The following is a 21,222-nucleotide window of genomic DNA, read 5'->3' on the forward strand; positions in this document are numbered from 1 at the left end:
GGGACAATTAAGGCACAATCTAGATCAAATCCAAAGGGGCGAGGGGCCAGAATGGATTGACAGCCCACATTTGACTTGGCCGGCCAGACAGAAAGGGATACTGGATGACTGCACCCTAAAGTGTCTTACCAGGGTGTACCCAGTGATCCCTGACTGAAATAGGTGAAGCCTCCAGAGTAAGGGTGGTCCTAATGATCCCTGTAGTCACCCAGGACCATTCCTGCAGGAACAACTAAAAAATATTGGCGTTGTGTTGGCAATACTTCCCTCCAAACTATCTGACTGAAACATCTGCTATACGTAGGAATAATACACTGGATGGAGTTTCTCTCACCGGGTGTAACAAGAGGGTGGTATTACCATGTGTCCTCACCCAATGGGGAAGGGGAAGTTGGATGAATGCAGATTTAATTGTGCTAAGGGTTGTGTCATAGACATTGAACCTGCTCCCATGCATTTTGCCAGGATTGCTTACAGGAATGAGGGAAATTACTGCATCTCTACTCCTGAAGAATCATATTGTTACAGCAGCTTCCGTTGCCCTATTCCATACCCAAATTTTTGCTTTATACCCCATGACCAGTCAATTTAGGACGAGCCCAATTAGTCTACGTTAAACACAAAGAAATGGAAACTATTAACGCCATGGATCAGCTTCATTTATAGGATTATGGAGAAGCAGAACAAGCCCCTGTTCCACATTTAGGAGAGGCACTAGGGGAACTGAGATTTTGGGTTGGGCCAGTCAGTAAAACACAAATTTTATTCAGCAGTTGGTGGTAAAGTCCTTAAGCAGGATACTGACCAGAATGGTAGGAAAAGGTATGGAGCTAGGGAATGAATGTGAACATGGGGAATGAACATTCTTGGATTCGGATAATATCACATATATTAATAGAGGTACAGCTGATCTTGGCACTAACATGGGTTGTGATATCATATCAATCATGCAGGCAAAATGCTTTACAAAAGAAGGCTGCAGCTAGGATCAAAGAGAATAGGCAGATATTTACATCAGAAGGAAATATTAATTTGAAAAACATTAATTTGATCTCGACAATTGGAATTCCTGAAATCAAGTGACTGGCCAACATGTCAGAGACAGGGAATATTGGACAACTGAAAAAAGGGGGTTGAGCGAATGGTGTCAGTTACTAGGACTAGGGCTAGTTCATTACCGAAAGGGGAGATTGTTGAGGTGGGCCCCAGGAAAAGGCACCAGCAATGCATATCATTACTAGAAATATACATCAAAATGGAGTGTAATAGTTTGAGACATCACGAGGCTAGCTGACAAGTTAGCGTGACCAAATTCAAGGGGATATTCAGTAATACAGACAGAGCAAACAGCTCATTCAGCACAGCCTCCCGCTTTAGCTGCCTCTTAGTAACTGCTAACAGCTCACTAGACAGAGACAAAGGAACTTTTGTCAATGTACAGAGAAGGCCCAAGGACAGTTGATAGTGGGGTCTGGAAAAGAAAGGATATCTATCTGTTCATGAGCTGGTCACACAGCCTCATGATGCCCAGTTATTAATTTTATTGGACCGATATGTACTGTATGTAATCTGTAACCTTTATGATTGGATTGTGTGTCCAGCCAGCATGGGCTGAGTTGCTGCATAAGAACTGATGATTTTCTTTCTTCGATGGAGGCGCACACAGTCTGACCCTGTGACTTCTCCCCACCGACATAATTCAATAAACCATTTGTCGATTGAATTAGGCTCGAGTGTTGAATGATTCTTCTGAGTTCATTCTTCTAACAGGTGGAAACAGATTCAATCATGGCTTTCAAATGAGAATTGGATTAGTGCCTGAAAAGAAAACAAGATGTTGGGTTATGGGAAAAGGCAGAGGATAGGGACCAATGAGTTGTTCCTGCAGAGAGCCAGCAAAGATGCGATGGGCAGGAAAGCTTCCTTCTGTCCTGGAATCATTCTATGGTTCAATATTTTAATGAAAAATGGGACGTCAAAAGTTAAAAAAAAAATCAACCACCACACTTTGTACTTAAAGGGAATGACTGCTTTGGAGCAGGAGAAAGGATTCAATTCCTTCAATTGTTTCTTTTCTTCTCATCTCCTGAGGTAACTTACATATCTAAATCTGGACAAGGCTATTCACCCTTGGATCTGCATCGTATTGATATCAGTTATATCTGCACTTACTAATAGGAATTATTGGACAGTGATTAGGAGTCCTTGCCTTGGCTGATTTTTATATTCCTATATTCAGGGGCACAAGGCCCAATGTGAAATACTTGTTGTTTCCCTAACTAGGATCAGCTAATTGTCGACAGAGTAAAAGGATCAAACCTGGGATCTTCTTATCTGTGAGAAGCCATTTACTGCTTTTACTCAGGATTGAGATCCATTACTTAATGTCTACCATTTCTACTACAAAGTTCTTGAGTTCTTTACTCACTTGCTTGGGTCTGCTCCTTTGAAATAAGCATTGACAGTTTCTGTAAAGGCTGCAGCAACAGGGAGCGTATCCTGTGCACCCATGGTCAAAGGACTGGGTCCTCGGGAAGCCCCTGCAATGGAAGTAAATGCATTTCAGCCTTTGATTACATTGGGCTCATTTGACTAAACAATCCATTCAAGTAATACAGTAGTGACTTAAGCAGAGCAAAAACAGAAGGGCAGCACATGCATGAGATAGTTTCGACATGGCTTAAATCATGCAGGTAGTATTAAAAACGCAAACTGAAAACTGGTGAAGATGCATGAGAAACAAAATGATGGATTGCTTATTTGTGTACTCTTTATGTAAAATCCTTAAAAGTCTTGGACAATAAACTTGGTAAACTTACAATAAACTTACACAGATAAACTGGGTCATGGGTCAGTTACAGAGTGAAGTTAAATTTGAGTTATGAACTTCTCATTAATACTTTTTAAGGATAGTTTTCCATTTGGGAGTTGCACTATTGCTCCTTCAGTAACTTTGAGTTCAAATAAACCCTTTGATGATGTCATTGAATAAAAGAGAACTTCATGTTAAACATCAAGACGAATAACGTATTTTCATCCCTCCTTTCTTTAAGACATTGATTCTTTCAGGACTAAATTTCTATTGATATTAACAACATTCTGGTACTTTCAGAAGGTGGTCATTCCTGACGGTGGAGACTAAAACCAAGCCATCCCTGCCTATCCTTACACAATGTTACACATGCATATTTTCCAACATGGGTCAATGGATTAGCAGTAAGGAACAAGGACGTTGACTAATTGTTGCCTTCCCTACCCCAGAGGCTACTGCAAATGTAGCACCCTCATTGATTAGCTAGCTGAACAATAGCCAAAAAGAGAACCTGGGATCTCCATGGTCCAACTTCAAGAGAAGCTTTCAATTTTGCTGGTGGCCTGGACCAGAGACCTTGACTCTTCAAGAAATCTTTTAAAACAAAATAAATGTAAACACTAATGTTTTATGAAGGACTGGCAATGGGGCAGATTGCAAACTAACCACTTCCAGTGGCAGCAGTTCAATAATATAAAATTGTTATAAAGATCTTGGTGACTTACTAGTCAACAAATTTCCCTGACCCCTTCAACTTTCTTGAGAATTAACATTCATACACCATGGGGTTGACAATAATGAAACTAATGTGCTTCAAATTGCCACTTGCTGTTCCAACCCTGAAGTTCTCCTCACCAAGCATGATGGCAGGGGAAAGTCAGTGATCAGGCAGAATGGCCTCCCAGGGGTGAAACCACGATCAGGCAGGGGATGAGGCTAGCGCATTTTACTTGGGGTGCAATGACACCTGGTTTCCCTGAGCTAGGGTAGAATGAAAGATCAGGGTAGCCAATGAGGTTAAACCGAGACTTGACCTGATGCAATTTTTCAAACATCTGGGCCTTTTGGCTAAGATGAAGCATGAGATCAAGCCCAGGAGGGGTTGCAATGCCTCATCCTGTCAGCTTGGATCTTGTTTGATCGAATCCAATTTCTTGTTTTGGCAGCTTGGATCTTGTTTGGCCCTCACGTGGGGGCCATGATTGGACTTAATTTGAACGAGCAAGAGTACCAAAATAGCATACCATTTAGAGTTTTTACTTTGATATCTCTTCAAGGACTACATTGATCAAATCATTCTACATTCAATAATAAAATAAGATACCTAATATACTGTAAGATTACCACTAAATCTTCCCACTAAATCTTTCTGAAGCTTTCATTCAAAAGTTAATATATCGCACATGTGAATACTTAGCCTTAGTAAGAGCAACTGTCCCATTGTCTCTTCAGCTAGCAATGACACAAAAGGGGCAGGATCTTGTGTCAAAGAATTAGTATTCATATGAATGAGAGAAATGACTAACACTCCCACTTGTCTGATTAGAACGTACGGAGACACCTCTTTAGGACAGAAGTAAGTGCGCTACAAACTCTGGTAACTAAATCAGAAAGGTCTCCCATCTAATTTTTCATCAATGCTGAATTGGATGACCATAGCCATTTTATTTGGCTTTGAGTGCAGACTGAAAGGAAATCAGTCAGGTTACCCACTCCACATCTGCTAACTCCACTGGAAAGTGAGTGTGGGGGTGTTGGGTGAGGACTTGGGTGCGATGACGTTTCTGATTGAATACTTGCTAATATTTAGTCCCTGGACTAAGGCAAGGGAAGACCATGTACCGAAGAGACGTTAGTTCTTAAGAAACCATACCCTAGTAGCAATAATCTTTAGCAGTGGAAGGGAGAAATACGACTCTTCACCTTTTAAACATGGCTTGTGGCACTCTTCAGAGAGCACTTCCATTTGTCAGCTTAAATTATACCGTTTTCTCAGCTGAAATCCCAACTCCATTCTCCCAATTAAAATAAAAGTCACCACCACTCTAAATATACTGCATAACAGAAAGTCCTGGGGTCACAGGAGATTATGCAGTCGTATACTATAGTCTGGAGTGTCTGATTAGCTCACCACAATTTCTATAGGCGCTATTAGTATTGGGGGTTACTACGGAAACTGTTAAGTACATATAATACAACATGCCCTTTCACCCTCATTAATAACAATGATTTCTGTATGAAAAGGAAGGAAAATATGAAATTCAAATACTGTGGACAGAATTCTCCCAAAAAAATTCTAAATGTAGAATTCACATGAAAACTGGAGGAATTCAAGCTGTTTTTTTCAATGGGAGTTCAGAGAAGAATCTTCCACATTCTGTGCATTGCTGAGGCCACCAGCGAGAATATCATTAAAACTAAGGGGCGGAGCCTATTTCTGCCGAAAAGGCTGAAATCAGCACGCTGAGAGGGTTACAACGCATGTACCAATCTGTCACTGCCAAGTTCGGCACATGCACAGTGGCCCCACACTGATGGCCTCCTGATCGCTGGCCAGCCCCATGACTCCTGCATCGCTGGCTCTCCGTGCACCCCCCACAGCCCAATCGTTGGCCCCCGACCATTCCGGGGTCCATCCCAACCTCACCCCTCCTGGCCCACTGTGATCTCCAATCCCTCCCACTGATTTCCCATCCCCAACAGTAACACTCCCCCCACAGCCCTTACTGCCCCCCACTGCAGTGCCTATGCCCCCCTCAGTAGGCTGACATATCCCCAGCCCACCTCCCCAGCCCACCCTGATCGCTGGCCTCCTTCTTCCCTCCACTGATCCTGTATGCAGTGTGGCAACAGGATCCCCCATCCCCACCGATTACACACACCGCCCCTCCCCCCCCAGAAATCCAGCACTGGGAGACATAAGCAGGGCACATGCCTCACGAATCAGCCAATACAAGAATCTCACAACCCACTGCGCTTAATGGGAGAATCGTGGCCATGTAATTTTATAATCTTATTAGCTTTCAGAATATTACTTTAAATCTTTGTGATTTTGTTCAGTTCATTCATCTGTTTACCTTGTATATTGTATAATTATATAATCTTATAAAGCCAATTCTATTTAGAAGGACAATCTATATATGAGCAAGTTAATTATTACTCTTGCCTTGGTGAACTTTGCTGATTCCTCCATAATCAAATATATAATTCAGCTGGGTTCATGATTAATAACCAATGTATTGGCAAAACAAATATTTTTTCTTATTTTGTCGCGGGGACAGCAATGCAAGTCTGGTAAACTGATTGGATCAATGTGCAAAATAATGTTATGCTGTCCCAGTTGGTTTAATTGGTTAATGATCTGACCGGTAGAATACTGAGTCACACAGCTCACGAAAACCCTTGCCCTGTGCTGACTTACTTGTTCTCAGTTAGAATAGAAATTGGAGTACATTTTGGCATCAGAACATGAGAGTTAGGGGACTGATTAAAGAAAACACAGCCTGGATTCCTGTTAGTGATCATTATCTGGTTTCTGGAAAGTTTGTATTTACATGCATGTGCATTGTATTCATCTATGATTGATCCAGGGATATACTCTGTGGCATAAAACAAAATCTAGGCTCCAGTATAAATATAGCCACTTGGGTGAGACACCGAAGGCAACTAACCCCCTTAGACAATACTATAGCAACAGTAAAACAGAGGTAAAGTTTAGTGAGTCTGGATTCTTCTGTTAGACTTGTGTTAAATATTATTATAGTGAATATTATTTCTAATAAATGCTCTAATATATCTGACCAATTTTCTGAGTGTATTTTAGAAGATGACACAGGCTCCCATGATTTAATGACCATCATGACTGCATCTGCAATTTCCTGATGTGTTCCTGGTGGGCAAGGCGCTGAGTTTGGAACTTGCTTGGGTCTAAGAATGACATCATCATTGGGTTAAGCAAGATTATTTCAATTATCGGCCCAAAAGGAGGGAATGGGAAAACTTATTTTTAAAATGTTACTGATAAATGTAAAATTGGCATATCATCCGTCACATTGATTTTACTTTTAAAATTAGAACATTCAGTCGATAGCTTTGTACCTGCAGAACAATTCATCATGATTTATTTGTGGAATAAGAACAGGAATAAGTATCTCACAGAAAATTATTGAAAATACAAGCCTTTAACAGCGTGCAAACAGAAAAATCATAATTAGACACAGTGAGCAGAACGGAAACATTATTATCAAGTGACACTTAGGAATGGTCAACATACAGGATTAGAGGCAGCAAGGCCAGAGAAGAAGAAAAAAAAGGAACAAATTCATGTAAATTGTTCATTACTTACCATCAAAAGTCAAATAAAACTTTCCTCTATCAAACCATACCAAGGAGGGCTGATCATTCTCTGCATGGTTAGGAGATGAAACGGGATATGAGGATTGAAGGCAAGGGAGAGAGAAGGACACAGTGTGAGTCACACAGCAAGTCCGTCACTCGTAACATAGGGGAAGGCCAGGTGCAGAATCAAAGCACAGAACCATCACTATGCAAAGAGCAGAGAACCTACAGTGTTACTGAATTGACAAGTTTGACTTTCATTTCTTTGTGAGCAGCTCAGCTCAACTCTGATCATAAGTAAGTGCAATACTTGCGTTTGACCAGTTTGGTCAGTGGCAGTAAAATGAGAAAGTACTGGAAATACTTTGATCTGGCAGAGGGTAATCAACCTGAAACAATAAATATCTTTTCTCTCTCTAAGGATACTTATTGCCTGACCAACTGAGTATTTCTAGCATTTTCAGTTCTAATTTTGCATTCCAAACTCCACAGTATTTTGATTTTGCGGCCAGTTGTGAAGTGCATCACTACTGGAAATGTATAATCTGCATAAAAGTTTGGTAGGAGTTGATTGAAGATAATGGTTATGGTAGTTGGAAAACATTTTAAAGAGAACAACTGTAATTGTTTTGTTCATCAGTGCAAAATCTTGTGCCAAAATTGAAACTCTTCATTTGCTTGAATGTCTTTGAACAGACTTCATCCAATTCATTTTAGAGGTTGTCAATTCAAAGTACACCAAGTCAAAGTGTTTTTCTCAATCTTGGATTTCTTCTGAAATCCTGCTGAAAATCCATGTGTTAAATGATGTATTTTAGCTTTCTAACCTTTTCTACTATAAACTGTATTTTATGATGATACGAAGTTTAAAAAAAAGGAGGATGTTAAGTTTCCATATTTTAATGTCAGCCTACGTTGACTGAAGAAGTTTAGGATGATCTTGGCAAAGCACCACAATGCCACGTATTTTCAACATAAGAACAATAAGACTAAATAATATGAACGATCATAATGCTGCTCCTTGTAGTTACTCCTGGCAGGAGATCTGCTGTCATGCTTTGTCACGTCTGCCTCTCCTGCACTATACTGTCACATCAACTGTAGTTCATCTGCAATCATCCTGTGACATCCATCATCCAACTACACCTCGGTCAACCCCTTTTTTTGATACCCTCCACTTTGCCCTCTGGAAAGACCTTTGGACCTTTTCAGCTCTGATCAAATGGTTGAAACAGTGACATTTTCTTTTCTGAATGTCACTTTCTAAAGTTCTTTTTCCTCTTTCTATTTCAAGCATCTCATCATTTGGCTTATGGTCGCTATATGGAATTTTTAGCACATATCTAAACATCCACATTTCAAAGGCTTCAATTTTCTTTCACAGGTCCTTACATATTGTCCAAGCTTCTGAGGCATATGGTAATGCACATAGAATGTAGCATCTTGTGAGGGTTTTCCCAATTACAAGTTTTGTTAATGCATTTCTCATCTTCAAGAAGCACCCCATCCATCATCTTCAACATCCGCTCTCTCACCATCTGCACTCAGTGGCAGCAATGTGTACCACCTAGAAGATGTACTTCAGCTCCTTTAACTACACCTTCTAAACCCATGATCTCTGCCAAATGGAAGGACAAGCACTTCAAATGGATGGGAACATCATCACCTATAATTTTCTCTCCAAGACAGTTGCCACCCTCATTTGGAAATATATTTCTTTTCCTCCACTGTTCCTGGAACAAAATCCTGGAACTCCCTCCCTAACAGCAATGTGGATGTACCTACACCACAAACACTGTAGCTGTTCAAGGTAGCAGCTCACTACCACCTTCTCAAGGGTAATTATGGGTTGGCAATAAAAGTGCTGGCTGAGTGAGTGATACCCGCACCCATGAAATTATTTTAAAATATCTCCAGTAAATGTCTGCAGTTTGAGGAACTTCAGCTCACAGAATACAGAATATAAAACAGTACAGCCCAGGAACAGGCCCTTTGACCCACGATGTTGTGCCAAACATGACAGCCAATTAAACTAATCACTTCTGCTTATCTAAAAGCCCCTTAAACACCCCTATTGTAACAGCTCAGTTGATGAACTGTTCTTGCACGGATGAAAGAAGAGGGACATTCAGTTTGGGGAAGTTAAAAGAACATAGTAGAAGGAGGGGTAGTATAGTTAGGGGAAATGGACATTATTTTTTGCAATTGAGACCATAAATTCTGAAGGATTAAGGACATCTCCTTGGGACTGGAGAGGAAGTTGGGGTGGGAATGGAAGGATCCAGTTTTCATGGTGCTTGTGGGCACAAATGATGTAGGCAGACTAAGAAGAGGTGCTGCTGCGGGAGTATGAGTAGCTAGAAGATAAGTTAAGATGCAGAACCATAAAGGTAATAATCTCTGGATTATTACCTGAGCCACAAATAAATAGGCATTGGATAAATAATATCTGAGAGTTAAATGTGTCACTGAAAACTTTGTGCAGGAGACGTGGGTTTTGATTCATGGGCACAGGCACCAGTCCTGGGGAAAGAGGGAATTGTCCTATTGGGACAGGCTTCACCCTAACCACATTAGGACCTACATCCTGATGAATTGTTTAATTGGGGCTGTACTCACCAGAGTTTGGAAAAATGTGAGATAATTTTACTGAAACAAGTAACATTCTGAGGAGCTTAACAGGATAGATGCCGGGAAGATATTACCTCTTTAGGGGGAAATCTAGAACCAAGGGACCCAGTTTAAAAATAAGAGCTCTTCAATATAAGTCAGAGAATTTCTTCTCCTGGTCATTAGTCCTCGGAATTCTTTGGCCAGAGAGGGCCAGGTTTATTTCCGGCCTCAGGTCACTGACTGGGTCAGAGAGCCCGTCTACTGGGGCATTGCGTTGGCGCAGCTGGAAAGTTTATGCGATGGAAGGAATGTTACATTCCAGGATATTTTAGATGTGAGCCTTTATTCATTTTGAAGCTGCTCAGAAACTTCTGGAAACCGACATATGACTAGCTGGAGACATCTTGTCAGCTTAGTAATTTTACATTAAGAAAAGACTCTATAAAGTTCTCCAGCTGATAAAGATATAAATACACATTTTCTTTCCCATCTTGACCATGACACCACATTGTCAAAGCTTCTTTCTTACTTCTGCCCACTTTTTTTCTAACTTATCAACGGTCTGGAGGTGTACCTCAACTACTTTTGAATTCAGCTCAATTGATCCATATTAGGCTCTGCAGGATCCAGGACTGAGGGAGAATTTTGGGCCTGTTATGGATCTAAAGTGAAGTCAGCCTTCCTGAGATTGATTGCCTTGCGCCCTGGAATTGTTTGGAACATTTTCTTCAGCCCCATTTCTGGTTGTGTCTTTACAAAGATGTGGAGTGCCAGCATTCGACTTGGGTAGGCACAGTAAGTAGTCTCACAGCACCAGGTTAAAGTCCAACAGGCTTACTTGGTAGCATGAGCTTTCAGAGCACTGCTCCTTCATCAGGTGAATGATGAAGGAGTGGTGCTCTGAAAGCTTGTGCTACCAAATAAACCTGCTGGTTTTTAATCTGGTGTTACGAGACTACTTACTGTGTCTTTACAAAGATAGGGGTTTGGATTTTCTGCTCCCGTTCTTGAAGGCATAAAAGCATTATGCTTCTGTCTGCCCTTAGGCCTGACAATCCCCATGATTCTGTTTGACAGAGACATAGCTCACTTCTGCTTAATTGGACTGTGCCCTACTACCAGAGGGCTTCTCAATCCACCAAATGGACCATATAGCAGCCTCGGGCAAGGCTAGGGAAGGTGGACTCTGCCTTCTAATCAACATCTCTTAATGCCTGGATATAGCAACACTAGTGAGCTTCTGGTCCCCGGACTTACAATACCTGAATGCCGCCCTACCACCTTCTGTGAGAGTTCACCTCTGTTATCCTCTCAGCATTTACATCCCATCCCATGCGGATGTGAACAATGCGCTGGACCAAATATAAACCACAAGTAGCCTTGAGATGGAACATCCTGAGGCCTTGTTCATTGTGGCCGGAAACTTCAATCAGGCCAGGCTCAGGAGCGCCCTACCAAGACACCACCAATAAATCTCCTGTTCCACCAGAGGCCCAAATACCCTAGCCCACTGCTACACAAATATCAAAAGTGTTTACCACTCTATCACCCACCTACACTTTGGCAAATCAGATCACAAGGCTGTGCTCCTGCTCCTGACTTAAAAACAAAAATTGAAACGGGAGAATGTTGGTCACGCAATGTTGGTCTGAGGAATCGGATGATCTTCTATGGGATTGCTTAGAGTCAGTTCACTGGTCAATGCTTAAAATCTCAGTCACCACCCTGAACAAGTACGCCAATACAGTAACTGATTTCATTAGGAAGCGTGTAGACGACTGCATGCGAAAGAAGCAAATCCGTGTGTTTTCCAACCAAAAACCATGGACGAACAGGGATATCCAGTGTTTGCTGAAGCCCAGGCCTGAGGCATTCAAGTCAGGCGACCCTGACCTATACAAGAAAACTAGGTATGGTGTACAGAGATCCATCAGAGATGCCAAAAGACAGTACCGGACCAAGCTAGAGTCCCACACAGACTCCCACTGCCTATGGCAAGGTCTGCAAAACACAACAGGCTACAAGATGAAGGCATGTAAAATCATCATCACCAATGCACCCCTCCCAGATGAGCTCAATGCATTCTACGCTGTTTTGAGTAAGAAGTCAGCGACAGCATGCCCTCCACTCCGGAACCCTTGGATAAATTTGTATCCAAGGTCACCATTGCAGACTTCAGAGCAGCCTTCTCGAAAGTCAGCCCATGGAAAGCGAATGGCCTGGATGGATTACCTGGATGAGTACTCAGATCCTGTGTGGACCAGCTGACAGGTTTATACACAGACATCTTTAACTTCTCTTTGCAATAATCTGAGGTCCCTATCTGCTTCAAGAAGACAACCATTATCCCAGTACCAAAGAAAAGCCAGGCAGTGAGCCTTAATGACTATCATCCAGGGCTCTGACATCCATTATTATGAAGTGTTTCAAAAGGATAATCATGGTACGAATCAAATTCGGCCTCCCAGATTGCCTGAATCCACTACAGTTCGCCCACTGCCGAAACAGATCCACAGCAGACACCCTGTCCCTGGCCGTACACTCAACCCTGGAACACCTAGACAATAAAGACACCTGCGTCAAACTCCTATTTATTGACTACAGCTCAGCCTTCAGTATCATTATTCCTACAAAACTCATCTCCAAACTCTGTGGCCTGGGGCTCAGCTCTTCTCATTGTGACTTGATCCTAGACTTCCTAATCCATAGACTGCAATCAGTAAGGATAGGAAAGAACACCTCTTCCACAATCATCCTCAACACCGGTACCCCACAATGCTGTGTTCTCACCCCCACACTATACTCCTTATACACCTTTGACTATGTGGCCAAATTCCACTCCAACTTGATTTTCAAGTTTGCTGATGACACCACTATAGTGGGTTGGATCTCAAACAATGACGAGATGGAGTACAGGAAAGAAATAGAGAATCTGGTGCAACGACAACAATCTCTCTCTCAGTGTCAACAAAATGAAGGAGATAGTCATTGATTTCAGGAAGCTTTCTGGAGGACATGCCCCAGTCTACATCAAAGGGGATGAAGTGGAAATGGTTGACAGCTTCAAGTTTCTAAGTGTCCAGGTCACCAATAACCTGTCTTGGTTCCCCCATGCTCACACTATCATTAAGAAAGCCCAAAATGCCTCTACTTTCTCAGGAGGCTGAGGAAATTTGACATCCCTGCTACGACTCTCACCAACTTTTATAGATGCACCATAGGAAGTATCCTTTGTGGATGTTTCGCAGCTTGTTACGGTTCCTGCTTTGTCCAAGACCACAAGAAACTACAAAGGATTGTGAACAAAGTCCAGTCCATCACGCAAACCAGTCTCTCCATTGACTCTGTCTACACTTTCTCCTGTCACGAAAAGCAGCCAGCATAATCAAGAACTCCATGCACCCCGGACATTCTCTCTTCCACCTTCTTCCATCAGGAAAAAGATACAAGAGTCTGAGGACATGTACCGACCAACTTAAGAACAGCTTCTTCCCTGCTGCCATCAGACTTTTGAATGGACCTAAGGAGTTTAGGTCAGTGCATTGATCAGAGGAAAGAGAGTCGTGCTCAGGCAATATAAGATTATTGTCAAATATGATTCCATGAGTATGAATATGTCAGGACAGCAGATATTCTTCGAGTGAATCATTATGACATTGGACGTTCAGTTTATTAAATTCAAATCTACCATTCACCCATAGTGGGATTCAAACCCAGGTCCCCAGAGCATGACCCAGGGCTGCTGGATTATTAGTCCAGTGACAATACCACTGCCTTCCCATATCTGAGTGGTTAGCTTGCTGCCTCACAGCGCCAGGGAGCCAGGTTTGGTTCTCGGCTTGGGTCACTGTCTATGTGGAGACTGCATGTTCTCCCCGTGTCTGCGTGGGTTTCCTCCAAATGCTCCAGTTTCCTTCACAGTCCGGAAGACATGCTGGTTAGGTGCATTGGCCATGCTAAATTCTCCCTCCATGTACCCGAACAGGCGACAGATTGTGGTGACTAGGGGATTTTCACAGTAAATTCATTGCAGTATTAATGTAAGATTCTTCGTGACTTTTTTGCTGTGTACAGATTTGTAAACATTAACAGCCCTCTGGTGTGTTGATATGGTGAATGTTGATAGGCTATTCCACTGGGTTGCTGGTGAGATAATCATAGCTGAATTTTAACCTAACTCACAATGGCTACACACAACTACTTTACACTATCACTCAGACATAATCCGGAGGAGAAACTGAAACTGATTAGTCTTCTCCCTTGTCCAATGACACTATCGTTAATTGCTGCCAGGGTTATTTTTATTGCTAGAACTCTGTGAAATTGTGTATTAACTGTGGATATTGATTAACATGAGATTTGCAATCAGCAGGTGTAAAATGAATGATCTTTTTCTTTGAAAGCCATGCCTACAGTTTTTTTTATAATGAAAAACAGCAATTAAAATTAAATATCAAGTTTAAATCATGCGCAGGTAGAAAAGCATTTCCCCAAATTAAAGGAAAAGAAACACTTTAGGGTGGGATTTTCTGGCCCTGCTTGTCCCAAAACCCGAAAACCCCACCGGAGGTCAATGGCCCTTTGCACAGACCGCACCCCCCCACCATCCGCTACGATTCACATGGTGGGCAGGAAGGGGAAATTCTCCCCCTTGAGTATTTTCTCCCTATCAGGCATATTGTATACACAACAGATCACAAGATTGCCGATAAATGGCCCTGATATTTTTGTCCCTCAGATGTACACATTTGGCAGCCCCAGAAATAGGCGTGAAACAGGTTCCTGGCTGAGGTCGGCCCCTGATCGCAATTTCATGCTGACTGACCAATTAAGAGGCAGCGAGTGTGAAAGGCACTCAGTGAAAGGTGCTGCTGGGGGTAGGTGCCAGGAGAAGGAAACAGTGTGCAGGGCTGTGCTCCGACTGGGCCCCCTCGCGGACAGCACTGCAGAGCTGTCTCAGGGAATCGCTGAGCTATGAAAAATAAATCGTGACAGGAAAACCATGCCACAAGTATTTAGGCAGCATATTCAATCACAAAGCTCAGTCTCCAGACATCTTTTTAAATTTGACTTGAGCCCTGACATTTCGTTCCAGCCTAGATCGAGGTTGAAGCTAAAATGTAAAGGCTGCCAGGCCAATCGGTCCACACACCAACCATAAAAGCAAACAGGCCATACAAAACTGCATTCAGTTGGCTCCTCAATGGCCTATGTTGCCTGTGTGATTGTTGGCAGACATGTGTCCTGCTGATGTCTGACAAGTGTGTGTGATGATGGCGGGTTGCGCGCCCAAAATCTTTTTGTGATTTGACACGCTTCCAGGTCGGGTGTGCGCCCGCCTGAGCAATGTCAAATTCTGGTCAGGTAATTGGTAAAGCACCGCAAGGATGAAAAGGCAGGAAGAATGAAGGAAAGCTCCAGTCAGATATATCCAGATGATAGCAACGCAGAGATTGTCATGATCAACGGAGTTTATAAATTAGATTGGTAGTAGCACAATGGATGGAAGGAGAGAAAAGAGAGAGAACAGCTGGTCAAAATGAAACAAGAAAGGATGGAAGGACAGAGTGGGAACTGCACAACAACACTTTATGTGGACTTCATTGTGCAATTGGAACTTGAGGGATTTACTGTGTCACAATAGGCAAAAAGCAAACATGGAACTGAATTGGTGAGTATAGCAGTCAGCCAGAAGTAAAGATTTAATACTTCATTTATGTTTACAATGAGTAGGTGATTCAGGATGAATCTACTTCTAACCAGGATTGGCTAAAGCAGACAGCAGAATTCAGTGCAGTGAATGTAACGCTCAAACTCCCACATAATGACCTTATTCTGTAATGAGTGGAATGTTTGCACAGATCACTGCCAAACTGTCACTCTCAAAACCATACGGCTTGACTGTAATTCTGTGAAAGTAGATGGGTTTTGAATGAGTTAAAATCTCCTTCTGTGGTCATTATTGTAATTTACTTTCTGTCCCCTGCAGGTGTTTCCCTGAGCCTTCCAAATATTATCAGTTTCTGGTCCAAATGACACAAAGCATGGTTTAATTTGTTTTTAAAATAAAAGGCATTGAAACACATAAATCATTCACACCAAATAAGCTGATTGGGTGCCGAAGGAGTGGTTTTTAAGAAGGGCACTAAATTGTTAAAAATGTTTTCACTTTCCTACCGAAGATATTATTTGGAAAAAGGCAAGTCAGAAATCATTTCCTTGGAGAGATCCTAAACAAATTTTATAACTTCACAGAAACTGAAATGAACTAAAATGTGATTTGAGCTCCAGACCAATGGCTGAAACAAGGGCAGTGCTACATTATCCTGTTGTGTCTCTAGACCAATTTCCCTGGAACAAACAAACCGGGCAAAACTCCAAGATAAAAGCCTTTGATATCAGCACAGGATTGTCCAGTTACATGTAGAACAGCTGCTCTAACTCGCAAAGCCTTTGAGGTTAAACTGAGGAGGTTGTTTCAATCTTTTCTCTCTTTTGGTTTTCCATCAGCTTTTTTCTACTTTCCCTGAAGTCATTAATTCTTTGCTGGCTTGGGTATGACTTCCAGAAGAGCAGTGCTACCCATTGCCTCAACCACCTGACCATTGCATAATTATTGGTGAAATTCCCTGCAGTTAAACTCTGCCTGAATGATGGGACCATTTGGGAGTCGGGGACGTGATTCCCTGATGGTCAGGAGTAAAGAATGTAAATGATATCTTGGCCTTTGTAGCAAGAGGATTTGAGTATAGAGATAGGGATGTTTTACTGTAATTGTACAGGGCATTGGTGAGGCCACACCTGGAGTATTGTGTACAGTTTTGGTGTCCTGATCTGAGGAAGGATAGAGAGAGTGCCTTGGAGATTGAACAAAGTACATAAATCAGTTCACATAAAATAAGTTGGTATGGTGCAGAAGGAATTTTTTTTAAGTAGTTCATTTTCCTATTGCAGGTATATTTTGGAAAAGGTAAGTCAAAAATAATTTCCTGAAAGAGGTCCTGGACAAATTTTACAACTTCACAGAAATTGCTGATTCTTGGATTGGCAAATCTGTCTTTTGAGGAGAGAATAAGTTGGTTAGGATTGTATTCATTGGAGTTTAGAAGAGTGAGAGGAGATACATAGAAACTTGTAAAATTCTACAGGGTGAGACAGAGTAGATTCAGAAAGAATATCCCCAGTGGTAGGAGAATTCAGATCTAGCAATTATAGTTTGAAGATAAAGGGTAAATTTTTTTGGTGAGGTGAGGAGGAATTTTTTTCTCCCAGAGAGTAGTTGTGTGGAACTCACTACCGTAGAAAGTAGTTGAGGCCAAAATGTTGTGTAATTTCAATTAGGTATAGCTCTTGGGGATAAAGGGATTAAGGAATATCGGGGAAAAAAACCAGATCAGGAAATTGAATTTGATGATCAGCTATGATCCAAATGCATGCTTGAAGAGCCGAATGGCCTAATCATGCTGCTATTTTCTGTTTCCCAAAGCCACATATTAACATTTCCCCTCTGGTTTCCTTGAACAATCAGGTAGGATGACAGCTCCATTCTGTCAAAGAAAGGACTCCTAATTGAAGAAACTATGGCATGGGTTCTATTAGCTCACCAACACTTCGATTTTTGTGATTTCAATAACCACAATAATAGAATGGAAACCTGTTACTTAGATCCATCACTCTTACCTGCTGGTCCCTTGCAATATCTGAGAGTCTGCAATGAGGCGAATTCTACCAAGGATATGAGGAAGAGGACAACTTTTCTCATCCAGTGTGAATGGAAGTGGTGAAAACATAAGCAACATGAGTGTGGTTCCTTCAACCTAAGGACAGTGCAGCAAGGGATCCAGGACCTCAGGAGGGTAGGAAGGATGAGTGGTGTAACAATTTCTGGTGCCAAACTCCATCCTTTGACTTGCACAGTCCTCCTAAGAAGAACACATCTTACAGCCCCAGCAGGAACATGCAGCTGAATGTGAGCTAAGTTATTAGATAGGTGATATGCCTCCCAAGACACTGGCAACCACCAACCAAGCAGTGAAAGCATTCTCTGAGTGAAATGATCTCTCAAGAGCCATGGGTGGAGCTCTTCAGTGTAATTGATCAAAGCCTTCCCAGTTTGTCTGTTTCACTGAAGAAGCTCTTCTTGCTATGCACTATTTGGTGACCTACTAATACATTGGGAAACATGTACACTGGCTGAGGAGTGCAGAATGGAGGGTAAAGCCATTCTTAATTGTTTTTAAATTACCTGAATAGTTTACCTGACACCCAAGGGGGTTCCTTACATGCCTTCAGACCTGCCCTGCAGAAACCTAGAAGAGGCTGGGGTAAGATCAGTCTCCTGACCCAATGTCAGTTTTAGGGTACTTGATTCTGTGCATTCACACAAACTTGTCTCCCTCTGCCTGGGGGAATTCCCCACCCACTGAGTGCAAACCGGTTATTTGATCACAGGGGTGCAGTAAAAATACCCAGATCTATATTTCCATCAAGGACACTTTGATCAAGTGTGAAAACTCTGGATCTTTCTTCCTCTGAGAAACCCAGGAAAAGTGTAGCCATTTTATTGTGCATCCCTTACAGTCAGTCTGACTTGGATCATTGACTTTGCACAAACCTGGACCTTCTGATGTGTGTAGTTCAGCAACCCATTGCTTTAACCAACCGAGCCTTTGGTTGAGTTCTTGAAATTCTTTGCCAGTATGGACATTAATTCATCTAACATGGAGTTAAATCAGTTTCTTTCTCACCAGTACACACTTATATAATATAGGACACAGACAATTTTGTTTTAAAAAGTATGCTAATCCAAGTGAATGAAGTAGTTGATAATATTTCTAAGCAGCAATCACTCAGTGACATAAATTCTTATCAGCTTTCAAATTATACAAGTTTATTGCAGGCACCTGCTGACTGTTGCGACACTGCATGCTGATCACCCTCAGAATGGGAATGAAAAATATTTTCTGCATGTTGTATTTAAATTCGAGAAGGCATTTTTTCTTGGGAGTCATCCAGTTTCGCCATAAGGTGTTGAGTTCAGATCAGTTATGGCTCCACAAATATTAGTTGCCCCTTTTGTACCTTTCTCAAAGAACATTCCATGAGCCCAAATGGGATTTGAGTACCAACTGGCTGGTCGACTGGGAGGCATCACATGTAGCCTGATTCTGTCCACATCGACAACATTTATACATATACACTTTCCAACAGGAATCGCTCTATAGCAATCAGGAGTTGAGAGAAAACAATGAGGGGGCAAGGTACAGTTCACCAGTATTTAACACAGGTAGTGCTGAGGCAAATTGCAACAAACCTTTTGCCTCTGAGTTAACTCAGGACAGACGGGGGTTAATATATTTTTAACTCGTAGCTACTAAGAACAGTTTTCACATGTGCATTTATTTTGTGCATGCAGAAACATGAAAGAAGATAGCAAAAATTTCAAAAATAAACCTTTGAAAATAATTTCCTGAAGTCAAACAGCAGCATTTATTACATGTTTCAATATCATACGGACACATAAAGAAAGGTTAAGGGAAATATTTTTACCGACTGTAGGAGTGGTGGCAGCACTCAGTGAGTTAGTTGATGATATGGAGGAAGTACTTTCTGCTCGAGCTAATGGTGCTACAGGTGGAGGACTAGATGAATGAATTGGAGGGCTAAAAGACCTGGACTGGAAAACACAAACCAAAAAATTGCAGGTTATTGAACTGTGCCTTCTACAGATCAAATTATACATCACCACACCAGGTTTCTAAATAAACATTTTATCAACAAATTTTGAGTTCGTAAGATGTAAGAAATTAAACTCTCAGTAAGCTTGAAATTATACTAATTTTTCTTCCTATTTCCTCTCATGAAGGTAGGGACTTCTGTGCTATGTAGTTCTGCGGGTGCCAGCCACCCTCCAGAGCTCCCAAGTCCATTTACTTTGCATGTGGATCAAGATATGGAGTGTTTGCAGATTATTTAAATGTGATTAGCATTACAGCCAAGCCTGACGTTGACTTTATCCAATAGCTCAAGCACAGAATCACTGGGAAGCAATCGGGAGGTGAAAAATTGGCTGCTATTTTCCTTAACTAAGGAGCCAATTTCATCCTGTTATTTCACTGAAAGCAGCTAACTTACAGCAGAACCAGATGGCAAATTATTCAGCAACAACAACCTGTGCTTATATTGCAGCCAAACAAATTTAATTCCAAACATGGTCCTTCACAGGAGGTTAGGCAAACACATAACCGGAAGTTGACCAAAATTTTCATCAAACAGGTAGGATAAAGGAGCATCTTACAGGTTGAAAAAGAGATGAAGAGGAGTCAGGAAAGAATTACAGATTTTAGAATCCAGGTATGAGTATTCTCCACCAGTGTTGGAGAAACTGGGTAAGCGTCGGAGGCCTGTATTAAGGGAGGACAGAGATGTTGGAAGAGATTGAGAGATAAAGTAAAATCTTTGTTTTCCAGTATACCCCAGGAATGGCAGGTGCTGGTTAATCAAATATACCAGTTAACTGAGATATATGGTGATTTGCACATTTTCATTCAATGAGAAAGCTCCAGGATAATCACGCAAACGCTGAGGTCTTGACAGCTGCATGCTGCGTGAATCGGATCAGTGGAGCCAAGAGGAGATTGTGCTGCAGAGCTGTGGGAGGCTGAGACTGGAGCAAGGATAGGCTGCCAATAATTATTATTGGCAAGATAAAATCTTCAGTCAAATAAATGGGGTGTTTTAGCGGCACAGTGGTTAGCACTGCTGTCTCACAGCGCCAGGGACACAGATTCAATTCCAGCCTCAGATCGCTGTCTATGTGGAGTTTGCACATTCTCCCCGTGTCTGCGTGGGGTTTCCTGTGAGTGTTCCGGTTTCTTCCCACAGTCCAAAAGATGTGTGGGCTAGGTTGATTGGCTATGATAAATTAACCTTAGTGTCAGTTTAGCAGGGTAAATATGAGGAATTGCGGGAATGGGGCCTGAGTGGGATTGTGGTTGGTGCAGACTCAATGGGCTGAATGGCCTCCTTCTGCACTGTAGGGATTCTATGGTAATTCTCTGAAAAATTTAGAACAGACCCAACCCCAACATTGTGATTGATAGAATGGTTAGTAGAGTGATGGATAACAGAAATGTTACTGTAATAGGTTGTGGTGAAGGATTCAGAAGGGAAAAAAATTCATAAAAAAGTCATAAGGGAAAAAATTGGCAAAATATTTGTAAATGACAAAGTCAGGTGGAACTCTCTTAACCGACAGGTATTTATACATTTATGGACAAAGTTACCAAAGTAGATGAACTTGAGATTATTAAGTAGGAGATTATGGGTCGGATTTCAACTCAGTTAAAAAAATTACTCCTGACACACCTCTCACCTTCCAGTCTCCCCATACTCCATTCATGCCACTTCATGCTCCCAATGCTAAACTATGGCACTTCCATGTTCATTGATCCGCAATA

The 21,222-nt window shown here is 41.8% G+C and overlaps 1 protein-coding gene across 6 annotated transcripts in view; it reads right to left on the reverse strand.

The window, feature by feature from the left end:
- Window positions 1-21,222, reverse strand: part of sgip1a (SH3GL interacting endocytic adaptor 1a) — a 194,875-nt gene that overhangs the window by 24,201 nt on the left and 149,452 nt on the right. For 4 of the 6 annotated variants that reach the window (XM_080195591.1, XM_080195594.1, XM_080195590.1 and 1 more), the window contains exons 16-18: window positions 19,313-19,439; window positions 7,158-7,217; window positions 2,429-2,540 (exon numbers count right to left, since the gene is read on the reverse strand). In XM_080195591.1, the coding sequence (XP_080051717.1) occupies window positions 2,429-2,540; window positions 7,158-7,217; window positions 19,313-19,439 (299 nt within the window). The remainder of the gene's footprint in view (window positions 1-2,428; window positions 2,541-7,157; window positions 7,218-19,312; window positions 19,440-21,222) is intronic. The other 2 variants (XM_080195595.1, XM_080195596.1) reach the window with 1 other exon arrangement.

This window comes from Carcharhinus amblyrhynchos, chromosome 9 (genome assembly GCF_965287045.1).
Source record: "Carcharhinus amblyrhynchos chromosome 9, sCarAmb.v2.hapA, whole genome shotgun sequence".
Classification (NCBI taxonomy): domain Eukaryota; kingdom Metazoa; phylum Chordata; class Chondrichthyes; order Carcharhiniformes; family Carcharhinidae; genus Carcharhinus; species Carcharhinus amblyrhynchos.